Source organism: Herpailurus yagouaroundi, unplaced genomic scaffold, assembly GCF_014898765.1.
Source record: "Herpailurus yagouaroundi ecotype Mexico unplaced genomic scaffold, PumYag 161, whole genome shotgun sequence".
Taxonomy (NCBI): Eukaryota; Metazoa; Chordata; class Mammalia; order Carnivora; family Felidae; genus Herpailurus; species Herpailurus yagouaroundi.
Genome location: NW_024412402.1, coordinates 9,678,297 through 9,693,346, shown reverse-complemented (window position 1 = coordinate 9,693,346; position 15,050 = coordinate 9,678,297). Strand labels below are relative to the sequence as shown.

Genomic DNA, 15,050 nt, shown 5'->3' with positions numbered 1-15,050 from the left:
CGGCATCCGCCAACACTGGGCCTCTGCTGCCCCCTGACTCCCAGAAAGCCTTACAGCACGCTCCAGGCCGTGCAGCTACTCAGGGCCGGGTGGCATGGAGGGCCCCGGTCCCTCCTCCAAACTCGACTCCAGGGCCGAAAGAAGGGACATCAGTCTCGCTCCCAGCTCGCGGCAGAGCCTTTGTCCCAAGGCTCGGCTCCTCCAGAGGGGGCGGTGGCAGGGTATTGGGCTTCCACGGGGCCGAGAGCCATAAAGGGAGCTTCGTCGTTTGAAAGCCTAGACGTCTCCGGTAGAGGTAATGCCTCTGATGGCTGATTCACTCGATGCACGGACACTTAGAGAGCGCAGACCTAGGAGGCCCTGGGCTAGATGCCGCACGCGGAGTTTGTTCTTAGGGAACACCCCCATCGAATCCCTGGCCTGGGCAGAAGTATGGCATGAGGGCATATGCACCCCCGCGTTACAGGGAATGACAGGTGTGAGGCCCCAGCCCGGGAGCAAAGAGGCAGCCGCACAGCAGCTGATGTGCCCTCTGTGCAGACCGCAGGCCATGGGATCGACCCGCTGCCAGCCCACAACTTCAGTCCTCTGCCTTGGTTCTGGGCCTCCGTGGGAAGGCCACCTTCCTCTTGGGCCGGCCTCCTCCCTCAGCCACCTGAGTCTCTAGCCCTGGGGCCCTGGGAACCAACCCCAGCCACGTGGCAGCACCAGGTCTGGAGCTCTACAGCGTTTGGTGGCCTGGTTAACTTAACACCTGTGACACGGCCCGGTGGTCTGAGAGGGACCTGACGCGACTACCCTCTCCGGGTGCCCTTGACGTCTTTGCCTTTCTTGCTTTCCGTGAGGCCGCTTGTGCATCCTGGTGCTCCGAGCATGCTCCTGTCAACCCCGGGGGACGTTCCTTTCTCCTCTGTGGCTGTATGTTACCGCCACCCCTGTGTCAGTCTACGTTCCTGCTCCCGGTGACTCAGTCCCTGGGCCGCTGACTCCCACATCGGTGTCTGTGGGACACTTGTGTATCTGGGTGCTTCCCAGTTACTCCACGCGGGTGACCCCAGGTTCAGTGGGAGCGAAGTGTCCCCGTTCCTCCTCCTCCTCCTCCTTCCGTGTGCCTGGTCTCTGTGAGGGCACCAGCACCCAGCCGGAATCGGGCAGTCATCGTCCCCTCCCCCTCTATCGCTTCCTCAAAGGCAAGTCCTTCCCCGAGTCCTGCCGGTGCTTCCTGGAGCCCCTAACCTCTTGCCCCACTTACATCAGCTCCAGCCACCATCTTGCTCTCTGGCCACCATCTTGCCACTGAGCCACGTCCTCTGCCAAGCCATCCTCTGCCGGCACCGGGGCTTTATCTGCAACTCTACTTTGAACACGTCACTACTTACTTATCAGCTCATGACCCCAAGAGGAAGTCCAGCCTCCTTGTTCTGCCGACAGAGCCCCCCCGCCCCTGCCACCCATGCTTCTGCTCCTGCTCACCACCCGTCCCCCTTCAACCACCCTGGGCTTTGGTCACGTCAGAGTATTTGCAGACCCTCACACTTCCCACGGGTCCCAGGCCTCCAGGCCTCTACTCGGTGCTGCTGCCTCTTCCCACCATGACTCTCCTTCCCTGCACAGGGCCTTCCTTTTTAGCCTTCAAGATTCAAGGTAAAGCTTCCAATTCCAGAAGCCTCCCTGGCTGTCACCTCCACCACCACCAAGCTGGCAGAGTCCATTCCTCCTGTGGGTTCCCACGGTTACTTGTACCTATCCCTACCATAGTATTCTCGACCCGTGGGGAAAAAAAATGTTTTTAAGTTGGGCTCCACGCCCAGCGTGGAACCCATGACCCTGAGATAAAGACCTGAGCTGAGAGAGCAAGAGTCAGATGCTTTACCAACTGAGCCGCCCAGGCGTGCCCCTGCCCCCATAATGATCCTTTTTAAGTGTCTGTCCTGGACGATGTGCAACTCGAGGACAGGAAATAGATCTTCTTCACTGTGTGAGTCTTCAGAGCCTCATGGGAGACCTGGCCCATAGCAAGTATTTATTTGATAAATGTTTGTTGAACCAATGACTCCCATCTGAGATTGCCTGCACCCACCCCTGCTCCAAGCTCAAAGCAGAGGTCAGGTAGGAGACGGGGGGCTTGATGCGTAAATTTGGGAAGCCCCAAGAAAGGCCGCCCAGTACAGCATTGTGGGTAGGAGTGGGGTGCCCTCACATTCTCCTCCCCGTAGCCCCAGCGAAGATCATCTCATTCGGAGGCACCGTGACAACACCATGGATGAAAGACGTCCGGCTGCCCTGCAATTCAGTGGGAGATCCAGCCCCTGCTGTGAAGTGGACCAAGGACAGGTATGTGTGGGACCCTGGAGGGCTGAGTGACCCAAGTGATGGGTGGTAGATGAGCCATAAAGAAAAGAATCGGGTGCCTTTACCTTCCAGCTGACCAGAGGCCCTGCCGGGTGCACGGCTACTGCTCTCCCAGGAGGCCTGGGCTCCCTGGCTCCCCACCGTTGACGGCTAAGGATCTCCCCTCCCTGGGTGCCTGAAGAGGGCAGGGTTACGGGATATCCCCAGGAAGTGCTGAGCAGAGCCAAGCGCCCTGGGCCGCCTAGCCAGCCTCCTTCTGCTCCCAGCCCTGTGTGCCTCCAGTCCTGAGGGAGGCCCCGGGAAGAGGGGGGTGCTTACCATAACCCATCTCTGCCCTCCCACCCCTGCAGCGAAGACTCGGCCATCCCTGTGTCCATGGACGGGCACCGGCTCATCCATACCAACGGCACACTGCTGCTGCGTGCTGTGAAGGCTGAGGACTCAGGCTACTACACCTGCACGGCCACCAACACTGGAGGCTTCGACACCATCATCGTCAACCTTCTGGTGCAAGGTAAGACCCTGGAAGGCCGGCAGCCCGGCAACCTCCCCAACGACCTGGGCGACAGACCCTCAGTGGGACAGAGGTGCCACATGGAAGAGAAGGCAGGAGGGATGGAGAGAAGGAGCGGGAGCCAGGGAGGCTCCAAGAGGGTGGGAAAGCCAGGCCTTGGCCCTCACTTGCAACTGGGAGACCCCACACCGCCGTCATCGGATGTTAATGCTTTGTGGTGAGGGCTGGTGGCTTTCCCTCACAGTTCCCCCGGACCAGCCCCGCCTCACTGTCTCTAAAACCTCCGCTTCATCCATCACCCTGACCTGGATTCCAGGTGACAATGGGGGCAGCTCCATCCGAGGTGAGAGGGGTCTGGATGAGGAGGGGGGGGGGGGGAAGGGGAAGAAACTCTGGGCCCAGGAGCAGGGGAAGGGCTTCACCCACTCCCACCACTTGGTCCACATAATGCCCCAGAAGTGATCAATGGCCAGGGGGATGGGCAATTCGGACCAGTAGGAAGTTACCCAAGTGCCACAGAAAGTCACCAGCCTAGGTATCCCACGTTTAGACGGCCCACCCCAAATGCTGCTGGTGAGCTGTGTGAACCTGGAGAGATCTGTTTTCTTCTCTGGGCCTCAGTTCCCAAATCTGTAACAGTAGACAGAGAGTGCTTCTCGGCCTTGAATAAGCACATGAATCACCAGGAGGATCTTAAAGAATGCAGATTCTGATTCAAGAGGTCTGGGATGGGATCTGAAAAGCCCCCAGGTGATCTAATACCTCTGTCAGGGGGACCATCCCTGGAGTAGCAGGGTCTAAATAGGGTCCCTTTTAAGCCTCAAGGCTCTGGATTCTGCTCCCTTCCCCACCTTAGCTGCTAAAGAGAGAGCGGGAAAACTCCTTGCAGCTTTGGGTCCAACCTGCATGGGCCCTCCCCCCATCACCAAAGGCCCCACTCTGCCCCTGCCGGAGCCCAGCCCCACGACGCCTGTTGGGGTGTCCCAGGCCCCGCCACGCCCGCCCTGAGCCAGGCAAACCTCCCGGGCAGGCTTCGTGCTGCAGTACTCGGTGGACAACAGCGAAGAGTGGAAGGATGTGTTCATCAGCTCAGGGGAGCGGTCCTTCAAGCTGGACAGCCTCAAGTGTGGCACGTGGTACAAGGTGAAGCTGGCAGCCAAGAACAGCGTGGGCTCCGGGCGCATCAGCGAGATCATCGAGGCAAAGACCCACGGGCGGGGTGAGGCTTAGCGATCACCCAGATGGGGAGAGATGGGCCCAGGCCATGGGGATGGAAGACGGCTGGGGTAGGCAAGGAGGGCGCTGGGAAGCGGAGACTGAGGGGAGGGGCTTAGCCGCGTTCCGGCCTATGGATAGCACCATGACCAATCACAGTAGGAGAAACAGGCCCCACCTCCCTGGCGGGGTAGCCGATGGTGACAGCCTCCTCCTTCTCCCCACATCCCTTCCTCCTCTGCCGAGGCCTTCTCTCTAGGTCCTTCCCTCATCTCCCTCCTCCTCTGTCCCCTGGGGCATCCCTAGTCCCATCTGTGCCAAACGCTGTTCCCAGAGCCACTGCAGCCCCCCTGGCCCAGGGTACTCCTCCCCCCGCGGATGAACGAACCCTCCTCCTCTCTCTCGGTCTCTAACCACGCTCCCCCCCTGGGCCCCCCCCCCCCGCCCCCCAGAGCCCTCCTTCAGCAAAGACCAGCACCTGTTCACCCACATCAACTCCACGCATGCTCGGCTTAACCTGCAGGGCTGGAACAACGGGGGCTGCCCTATCACAGCCATCGTCCTGGAGTACCGGCCCAAGGGCACCTGGGCCTGGCAGGGGCTGCGGGCCAACAGCTCCGGGGAGGTGTTTCTGACCGAGCTGCGCGAGGCCACGTGGTACGAGCTGCGCATGCGGGCCTGCAACAGCGCCGGCTGCGGCAACGAGACTGCCCAGTTCGCCACCCTGGACTACGACGGGAGTGAGTCGGAGAGGGTGGGAGGGGCAGCACCCGGACCGCGGGGAGGTGTCCCCAGGGAAGCTGGCGGAGAGGCAGACGCATAAAGACAGGACAGACAAATCGAAAAACAGACAGGGAGGAAAAAGCTGGAGACAGGGAAGGGAGCAGCAGACCGGTAGGCAGGCAGGCAGGCCGGTGGGCAGGTGCGCCCGTGACCATACAGACCTGCAGACAGGCAAACGGGTCACACTAAGACAGCCTTGGAAGGTTCAGTCCTTGCTCTCTGTTGCTTCAGAGAGATGGAGAGGAATGTAGAGGTGTAGTTGAGGCCCTGCCCTCGGAGGACCCTCTGCTAACATGGTGCATTAGCCAGGATGGGATGGTCTGTGCTGCAGTAACAGATAAACACTAAGAGCTCCAGGGCTTAGCCCAGTAAAGATCTGCTTCTTGCTCTCATAACGCCTTGAGAGGGTTGGCTGGCCACCATCTTCTAGCTCTGCCATCTTGAATGGGTAGCCTCCAAGGTCACCAAGAAGAGAAGGGTAAAAGAGGCACCCCAGTTCTTAACTGCCTTGGCCAGGAGGTGACGCACGTCACTTCTGTTCACACTCTGTTGTCCGGAACTAGTCACCTGATTCTCTTCTAACTGCCAGGAAGTCTGGGAGGTGTAGATGAGCACGTGGGTATTTGGTGTCTGCCATGTGGGGCACTTCGTACACATGCGTACGCTCACACACACGCATGCACACACATGCACATGCGCGCGCACACACACGTGCATGCATACATTAAAGGTACATAGAAGGCTGAATTCATAGAGATCCATTGTCACAAGGTAAATGAAGTCGACCCGTGCGTTAAGGAAATCGAAGAAAAGCAGTAGCAGGAGGGATGGGCTCAAACATGGAAGCTTCATGAAGGAGATGGCTCTTATTCAAGGCTTTGAAACAGGCCAAAGAGGGGCTTTGCAGAGGGCTATGTCAGCAGAACTTACTGCCTCTGTGCAGGCACCCAAAGTTAGCAGATACTGCCCATGGGAGGGGGGGATCAAGGAGACAATGCAGCATTGAATGGCTTTGTTCCCGTCTGGGGAAGAGACCCTGGGATCCCACTGCTCTGACAGTGCTCTCTCTGATTCCTGCTATCCCTCCCCCATTTTACGAGCTGGATGAGGGCATCTAAGCTCATCTGCCCCCCCTCTAGAAATGAACATTGAACTCCAACAGGAAGGAGACTATCTCTGAAAGACTTCAGGATAACTCTAAAACAGCCTCACGAAGTCATCAATTTCATAATGCAGCATAGAAACGACATGATTGTTCATGGATGTCCTGATCTGACCCCCTATGTACCTTGGGGGGTGGTGGGGAGGGCAAAAGGGGAAGGCTGGGGCTCTGTGCCAGGAAGTGGGGGTCAGAATGAGACCAAGGGCAGCAAGAGAGGTTCGAGGGCTGCCCCACCCGGAGGACTCTATGTAGATCCTACTCATAAGGGACATCTGACTCCCTTCCTCACCCCATTCAGGTACCATCCCTCCCATCAAGTCTGCTCAAGGTGAGGGGGATGATGTGAAGAAGCTGTTCACCATTGGCTGCCCGGTCATCCTGGCCACTCTGGGGGTGGCGCTGCTCTTCATCGTCCGCAAGAAGAGGAAGGAGAAGCGGCTGAAGCGGCTCCGAGGTAGGCAAGTTCCCTACGGGCTTCCCAGGAAGGAGTGTTGGCCCTCAGCCACGCTGGCCACCTTTCATTGGCTCATGGCACCATCTGGGCAAGAGAGTGTACCTGTGTCTCATTTAAGGGAGAGCTGCTACTCCAATCTTCTGAAACTTTAGTTCTCACTGCTTCCTCCTCTGTGCCCCCAAGACTTTGTGCCTGACCTAACCAGGGCTGAATTTTAGAGGTGCACACTGGCAAAGCCATATTGGTTTAAATATTTAAACATTTCCATGTTAGGGGCACCTGGGTGGCTCAGTCGGTTAAGCATCTGACTTCGGCTCAGGTCATGATCTCGTGATTCATGAGTTCGAGCCTCTTGTCGGGCTCTGTGCTGACATCTGAGAGCCTGGAGCCTGCTTCCGGTTCTGTGTCTCCCTCTCTCTCTGCCCCTCCCCTGCTTGTGCTCTATCTCTCTCTCTCTCTCTCTCTCTGTCTCTCAAAAATGAATAAATGTTAAAAAAAAAATAAAGAATAAACATTTCTGTGTTGTTCCCTTCCACCCTGGATCTTCCTTCTCTCACACAGGATCCCTGCAATTCTTCTAGGAGCTGGCCACTAAAGCATAGACCTGCAGGTGGTCTCTGAGGACCTTGCTCAGTTCTGACTGTGTTGCTTCCAGAATGTGTCTGATGTTAAATAGTTTGAATATCACCCCTATCCTAATACATGATACCATAGACTGGCATGAATGGGTCTGATTTACCTTGATTTCCCCAGGGCCTAGTACAGTGTCTGGCACCTAGTAGTTGCTTAACAGATGGTCATTCATTCATTTGGAAAACATTTATTGAATATCTGCTGTATTGTAGATACTTCCATACATTGGAGATATAAAGACAAATGAAGAAGGAAGAGTCCATAGTCTTCATAGAGGACTCCTATGAGTCTAGTCCTCATAGAGTTTACAGTCTAACGTGAGAAGCCAGGGCACAACAGTAGTACAAAAGAGGAATTACTAACACTGCCTTGCATGTTTAGGAGTCGATTGGATGGATGGGTGGATGGATGGATGGATGGATGGATGGATGGACGGATGGATGATTGGATGATTGGATGAATGGTTGGATGATTAATTGGATGGTTGGATGGAAAGATATATAGATGGAAGGATGGCTGGATAGGTAGTTAAATGAAAGGCTCAATGTATAGGTGGTTTAATGGATAGGTGGCTGTGTAGATAGATGGAGGAGTGGATGGATGAACGATTAGATAGATGGATAGATTAATGGTTGAAGGGATTAATGTGTGGATCCATGGGTAGGTGGATGGATGGATGTATATTTGAATGGATGGATAATAGATGAATGATTAGGTAGATGGGTAGATAGTTGAATGGATGTTTGGATGGCTGGAGGATGGATAGATGGATGGATAGATAGATGGATGATAAGATGGACAGATGATTGTATGATTTTATGGATGTATGGATAGGTGATTGAATGAATGGTTGAGTAGATGAATGGATAATTGGATGGATAGATGGATGGATGGATGGTTGAACAAGTGGATTGTTGAATGGGTAGATGATGGATGAATGACTGGATGGGTGGGTGGAGAAATAAATAGACTGATAGGTAAATGGATCAATGGTGGATGGATGGATGGATGGATGGATGGATGAGTAGATGGTTGGATATATACATGGAGCTAGATTCATTCTGACAGATTAGTTTCATGATTCTCATTCTCCTCAGAGGTTTAATGGATTAAGTAGGCCCTTTGCTTCTCTCACTCTTTTTTTTTTTTTTTTTTTTTTTTTTTTTTTGTCAATTCATCCATGGACTTCTTGGGGACAGGTGCCCAAGAGGAAGAAATGAAGTCTCTTGGTTGATAGTCATTTAGGGATGCCCACTGACCACCTCAACTTCACTCTCTTCTCTTCTCAGCAGACAACTGAGGATGGACCCTCCACTGGTACCCATTCCCAGCCTGCTATGTTGTCTTGTTTAATTAGAGTCGATTCAAGAAACAGATGGAGCAGTTTACATACCCTCTCCTTTGGGAAGGACCTCCATATTAGATAAAAACCTGAGGAAAGGAAAACAGACCTGAGCCAAACCTCACACCAGGAGCAGTCAGACCTTATTGTGTTTTGGACCATTTTGGAAGCCCTTTCACTTCTCCCTCTTCTTCCCAGGAGACCAGCTCTGGTCCCATTTTAGGGAACTCCCCCACCTTTTCCCCCATGCCTCTGCCAGTTTTCATCCTGCTCAGACTCTATTCTCACCGAGCCCCTCTCTCTACTCTTTTGCAGATGCAAAGAGTTTGGCAGAAATGTTGATAAGGTAGGTGTCACATGGCTGCTTCCTCCCCTGCAGAGGACAGGCTTCTAAGACCCCACTGTCCTGCTAAACCCTCTCCTCCAGCCCCTCATGGCTGCTGAGTCACCCACCGCTGGCCCTTCTCTCCACAGCAAGAACAACCGAAGTTTTGACACCCCTGTGAAGGGGCCTCCCCAAGGCCCGCGGCTACACATTGACATCCCCAGGGTCCAGCTGCTCATCGAGGACAAGGAGGGCATCAAGCAGCTGGGTGAGTGACAAGAGCCACAGGCTCTCTGTCCCGCTCTCCCCCAGGCCACAACCCACAAAGGGCAGCCACCAGCCCTCCCAGCAGTGCCCAGAGCTCTAGCAGCAGCCCCACCAACAACTCAGCAACCTCAGAACTCACTGAAGCTTCTCTCAAGGGCTAAGTTTCCTCCTCTAGCCGAAAGAATTATTCTGTCCTTTCTGGGTCTCAACGTGGGATAAAGACAAAAAGACATTTGCAACGTCCAGAGAGAAGGACTCCTACTCATTGTCCGTCCTTCTTCCCCCAGGAGATGACAAAGCCACCATTCCTGTGACGGATGCTGAGTTCAGCCAAGCTGTCAACCCGCAGAGTTTCTGCACTGGTGTCTCCTTGCACCACCCAGCCCTCATCCAGAGCACAGGACCCCTCATCGACATGTCTGACATCCGGCCAGGCACCAGTATGCCTTATCCCCAGGGAGACAGACCTCTTCCCACACAGGGTGTCTTGGGAACAGCATGGGGCACAGGCAATAAAAAAAAAAAAAAGGTGGGAGAGGAACAGCATGGAAGAATGCAAAGAACACTGGAGTTAGAGTCTACAGACCTTGACTGAAGACTTACTTAGCTGTGACCTTGGGTATATTGCTAACTTTGTCTCTCGGGGCCTCCGTTGCCTTGCCTAGACATTTGAGGGTTGGGTGTTCTTGCTCTCCAAAGGCCTTCTGCCTCTAGCGCTGCAGCTCTGGACATCAGGATAGAACACATCAAGGGCTATGGGGAATGAGTGCACAGGAGGCAGCAGGAGAGGAGACGACATTCCTCCCCCCGCGGAAGGAAAAGATGGGGTGGGTGGGGAGGACCAGGATGCCACCCACTGCCCCCACACCTCACCACCGTAGCTCTGTTCCTCTGGGGCCAGCTATGTGGTTGGGAAAGGCAACATGCTCAGCCTCCCCACGGGAGCTTCTGTGGCTGCTTGTGCCTCTTCCCTGGCTCTGCACTGCCCTTCTGGTAAGTGCCAGCTGCCCAGGCCTCAGTGCCCTCAGCGGACGTGCTAGCCATCGCTTCCTGTTTGCAGATCCAGTGTCTAGGAAGAACGTCAAGTCAGCCCACAGCACCCGGAACCGGTACTCAAGCCAGTGGACGCTGACCAAGTGCCAGGCCTCCACACCTGCCCGCACCCTCACCTCTGACTGGCGCACCGTGGGATCCCAGCATGGTGTCACTGTCACTGAGAGTGACAGCTACAGTGCCAGCCTCTCCCAGGACACAGGTGAGCCCAGGGCCCTGCCCGCGTCTTGCTCTCTGTTCTTCACTTCCCCTACCTTCCAGCTCCCCCTTCCGTTTTCCCAGCCTCTACCCACCAGCTCATGGGGGCCAAGACACAAGTCCGCTTCATTGCCAGCTGGCCACTGACTTACTGTGTGGCTGGCGCAAAAACACTTGACCTCGCTGAGCTCTGCTTAGTCAAGGATTTCACTTTGCTATCCCAGAAGATGTCAGAGAAAATGGTATGTGTGATGTTTGTTGGAGAAAGAACGGAGTGTTCCAGGGGGTGGGTGCTTATTTTCAAGAATGGAAGACATTCTGCCCTTTATTCACCAAAGACCCCACTTCGGCCACCACTGCTACCTTCCCAGGGGGCGATCAGGGTCCTCAGAGATGACCACTGGGGTCAAGGGTAGGGGCACTGCTCAGTCTGGTCTCGTTTTTGTTTTTATTTTTTAATGTTTATTTTTGAGAGAGAGAGAGAGCGCGCGAGCAGGGGAGGGGCAGAGAGAGGGAGACACAGAATCCAAAGTGAGCTCTGGTCTCATTGGTAAATGAGACCCTTCTCCCCATGACCCGCCCCCCATTTCTTCTTACCTCCACGCTTTCCATCTCCCCAGACAAAGGGCGGAACAGCATGGTGTCCACCGAGAGTGCCTCGTCCACGTACGAAGAGCTGGCTCGGGCCTACGAGCACGCCAAGCTGGAAGAACAGCTTCAGCACGCCAAGTTCGAGATCACCGAGTGCTTCATCTCCGACAGCTCCTCTGACCAGATGACCACAGGCACCAACGAGAACGCGGACAGCATGACGTCCATGAGCACACCCTCAGAGCCCGGCATTTGCCGCTTTACCGCCTCCCCGCCCAAGCCCCAGGATGCCGACAGAGGCAAGAACGTGGCTGTGCCCATCCCGCACCGGGCCAACAAGAGTGAGTGCTCGGCCCCCCCTCCCCTGCTGTGTCCCCTGCCCTGCCACCACGTGGGGCCGGCCCGCCTGGGCAGGGCTCCTTGGCGGCGTGGGCAGCGCAAAGCAAGGACTCGGGAGAGTCCAGGTCAGGGTCCATATCCTGGCTCAGCCGCTTAATACCTCCGTGGCCTTGGGAAGTCACTTAGCCTCTCTGGCCTTCCTTTTCTCGTTTGTAAAATGCAAGTGACAGCATATACTCTGCGTTGTCGTAGCAGACACCGGAAGTTCTGGACGTGCCCAACGCAGGGCAGGTTCTCAGGATGTAGTGATCCTCCACTTACCCCGAGGCTGTGCCAGTGTGGGGACGCAGCTGCCCAACGGCCGTGGGTCTCAGTGCCTTTCAAATCAATCCAGACGTGAAGGAACAATCCTGGCAGCTCAGCCCGTGGTGACCAAACCTCACGGTGGGCAGTGACCTAGCCTGACTGGGAACTGTCTGACCCAGGGGCCTGGCCAGAGCATATGCCCGTTGGGGTTGGTGGGACAGCCGTAGGATAACCGGAGGGGGGGGTCCATCAACGGGCACTGGACCACACTATACCGTGCAAATCATGCACAGTCTGGTCTGCTCGCTACTGGCCTTGCTCAGTGGCCATACTGATCGGGGCCCTCGGGACCATCTAGAGAAGAGCCCAGGGTAACGAAGTACAAAGGCTTTGGAGATTCGCAGCCCTGAATGACACCCCTACCCCTTCTAGCTGGGAGAAACGGGGCAAATTACTTAACCTCTCTGAACCTCAGTTTCCTCATTTGCAAAATGTGGGCAGGTATTAACCTGTATCCAGGGGGCTACAGGGACTAAATGAGATCATGTAAGGAAAGTTCCTGGCACAGGCACAGGACAGAGGCACATTTACAGGTGAGGATGCTTATTGAGCTGAGGGATCAGGGCGCAGGGGTCCCGGAAGCGTGTCATACGGGGGTGGTTTGAGAAATCAGGAAGATCCCACCTGTGAGAAAGGAGAAGGGTGAGGAAACGTAGCTGACTTCAGACCTCTGGACGACAGCCGTGGGAAAGGTGGAGGTGTGGGGGCGCTTGCTATGTGGCAGAATATGTGGCAGAAGGCAGAATCAGGCTCAGCGTGGGGAGTCGTCGTTTTCAGAAATGAGCTCTCCCCCAGCTGAAGCTGAACAGCGTATATCGGCCATTTAGCAACAAGTATCAATTTATTGAGCAACTACTATATGTGCTAGCCATGGTAACTGAAGCACTTTCCATATTTGATCTCATTCACTACTGACGGTAATCCTATAGGGAAGTGCGATTGTCCACATCTCACCGATAAGGAAACCGAGGCTCAGAGAGGTCAAGTAACTGACGATTGCCCGGCTTGTGGAGGGACTCCCAGGTCAGATGGGGGGAAAGATTGGGGAGTAGGGGGTGGCACGAGCAAGCTGGCTCCCAGAGGCCTCTGCCTCCAACCTTTTCTGGCTCTGTGATTCCAGGTGACTACTGTAACCTGCCCCTGTATGCCAAGTCGGAGGCCTTCTTTCGAAAGGCAGATGGGCGCGAGCCCTGTCCGGTGGTCCCACCCCGAGAGGCTTCCATCCGGAACCTGGCTCGAACCTACCACACCCAGGCTCGCCACCTGACCTTGGACCCTGCCAGCAAGCCCTTGGGCCTCCCGCACCCAGGGGCCCCTGCTGCCGCCTCCACAGCCACTTTACCTCAGAGGACCCTGGCCATGCCAGCACCCCCAGCCGGCGCGGCCCCCCCAGCTCCCGGCCCCACCCCTGCCGAGCCCCCCGCGGCACCCAGTGCCGCCCCTCCGGCCCCCAGCACCGAGCCTCCGCGGGCCGGGGGCCCACACACCAAAATGGGGGGCTCCAGGGACTCACTTCTCGAGATGAGCACATCGGGGGTAGGGAGATCCCAGAAGCAGGGGGCAGGGGCCTACTCGAAATCCTATACCCTGGTGTAGGGGCACGGTGAGAAAAGCGGCCCCACGCTCGGACCTGTCTGCACCTCCAGCCCTCACACACCAACTTGGCTGTTTTCCTGCATTATTTATATTAAACTGACAGACAGAAACCAACCGACAACGAAAAGAAACCCCCCCCGAGTCATCGACGCTTGTACATAGAACTCTTTTGTACAAATGAAACTATTTTCTTCTCCGTGAAGCCAGGGCACAAAGAATTTAACAGTACAAATCAACCCCTCCAACCCCACAAAATATGCGTGGAGAGATCTATATACATATGTAGGGAGATGGGAACATGTCGACAAGCTACGTATCTATATATTTCTCTCCCCTTATTTTGAGACAGAGGCACAAAGACTCAGCAATTTTTCCCTCCTACTCACTCAACCCTCCTTTCAATCTAGGCGGTTTTGACAAAGACCAAACTCCCAACTCAGAGACACTGCATGCGATTTTACTGTTCCAAGAAAACCAGGACTTGCTTCAATTTGCAGATGCTTATGTGTTAATACCTTTTTCTATGAAAAAAAACCCAGCGCCGTGTGCAATAAAGGTTATGTTTCTACGTGGTAGCTTCTTTCCCATCTGGCAAGGGCCAGTGGGGAGGGGGGGGCGGAAGGAAAGGCCCCTATGCCTAGCTGGCTATCTCTCATGGGGACACTGTGAGAAGCGCGGGTTTTAGCTCAGCAGGTTAAACTTTTTAAAAGGCTTTTAATTAGCCCGGGTGCATTCTTGAGCACCTGTTCTGTTCTCAGATCTGGGCCGGCCCCTAAAGGGGGCCAGCTGTGTGGCTTTGAGCACGCTCCTAAACCCCTCTGGGCCAGTTTCCTTATCTATAAAACGAGGCAACGTTGCTGAGAGCTTGGGGAGCTTGGAATGGGGGGTGGGGGTGGGGAGGGTAAGTGCTGGCTTCTCTCCTCCAGGAGAACATGACCGTGCCCAGGGAAATAAAGCTAGGCAAACCACAAGTGCCCACTTAAGTCATATAAGAGGTGCCTATAAACTGGGAGGGGGAGGAAGAGATTCTATGTATCCTGGGGGTTGGGACAGAGCCGGAAGTTCTAGGCTGTTAAGGCAAAGTGAGGCCAAGGAGAAGGAGTGAGGCCATCAGAGTTTGGAGAGGTGAAAGGGGCTCATGGAGGAGGGAAATGGAGCTCCACCAAAGAGGATGGGCCAGCAGGCATGCCGGGGACCTTGCCTGGTTTTGGAGGAGTTGGCATCAGGTTGCCAGGTGGAAGGGAATGGGGGCACAGGCAGATGTGCCAGAGGGTCCTTATCTGATGAAAGGACGTGGGGGCGGGGCCTCCAAGGACGTTCAGGTTTGAGTAGGCCGAGGAGAGGGAAAGTCGGCAGGTGGCCATTTCCCTCCTCCCTCCAGCACGGCCAGGAACCCCTGGGTGAAAAGACAGTGCACCTAAGAAGCATATAGGGGGTTCAGTGCCCCCAAGTGAAGGCTGAGCTCTGGATCGGGAATCTGGAAGGAAGGTGAGTCTCTGAGACCTGCCGTACCCCCGGAAGCTGAGAGGAGGGACTGGGAAGGGGCCCAGAGGGCTGGAGAAGAACGGAGGGCTTTGTGCAGGACGCAGGTGAGCTGTCCCTGCCCGTCTGGGCCACAGCAAGACCCTGCCTGGGATGCATGACCTTTAATGGAAGCACTTTCCGAAAAGCAACTCCTTCCTCAAACACTCCATGGAGCACCCAGGGAGTGTGGGAAACAGAGGAGCTGTCCCTGTGAGTGTCCCCGGTACAAGGTAAGGGGGTAGGCACCATGACAGGGGCAGGGGCAGAGGCCTTGTTCTCCTTGGTGACTCCTAGGCCCAGGGGAAACTCCATTTCAGCCCCCACGCCAAGGACCCA

General features: G+C 55.5%; 1 protein-coding gene across 2 annotated transcripts in view; it reads left to right on the top strand.

The window, feature by feature from the left end:
• The window catches only part of DSCAML1 (DS cell adhesion molecule like 1), a 350,222-nt gene extending 336,460 nt beyond the window's left edge, over positions 1-13,762 (top strand). For both annotated transcript variants that reach the window (XM_040483149.1, XM_040483150.1), the window contains 12 exons: positions 2,217-2,334; positions 2,703-2,866; positions 3,111-3,209; positions 3,897-4,085; positions 4,534-4,821; positions 6,325-6,480; positions 8,771-8,801; positions 8,930-9,048; positions 9,335-9,487; positions 10,108-10,302; positions 10,919-11,230; positions 12,715-13,762. In XM_040483149.1, the coding sequence (XP_040339083.1) occupies positions 2,217-2,334; positions 2,703-2,866; positions 3,111-3,209; positions 3,897-4,085; positions 4,534-4,821; positions 6,325-6,480; positions 8,771-8,801; positions 8,930-9,048; positions 9,335-9,487; positions 10,108-10,302; positions 10,919-11,230; positions 12,715-13,190 (2,300 nt within the window). In that variant the 3' untranslated portion in view covers positions 13,191-13,762. The remainder of the gene's footprint in view (positions 1-2,216; positions 2,335-2,702; positions 2,867-3,110; positions 3,210-3,896; positions 4,086-4,533; positions 4,822-6,324; positions 6,481-8,770; positions 8,802-8,929; positions 9,049-9,334; positions 9,488-10,107; positions 10,303-10,918; positions 11,231-12,714) is intronic.
• Positions 13,763-15,050: the final 1,288 nt, after the last annotated feature.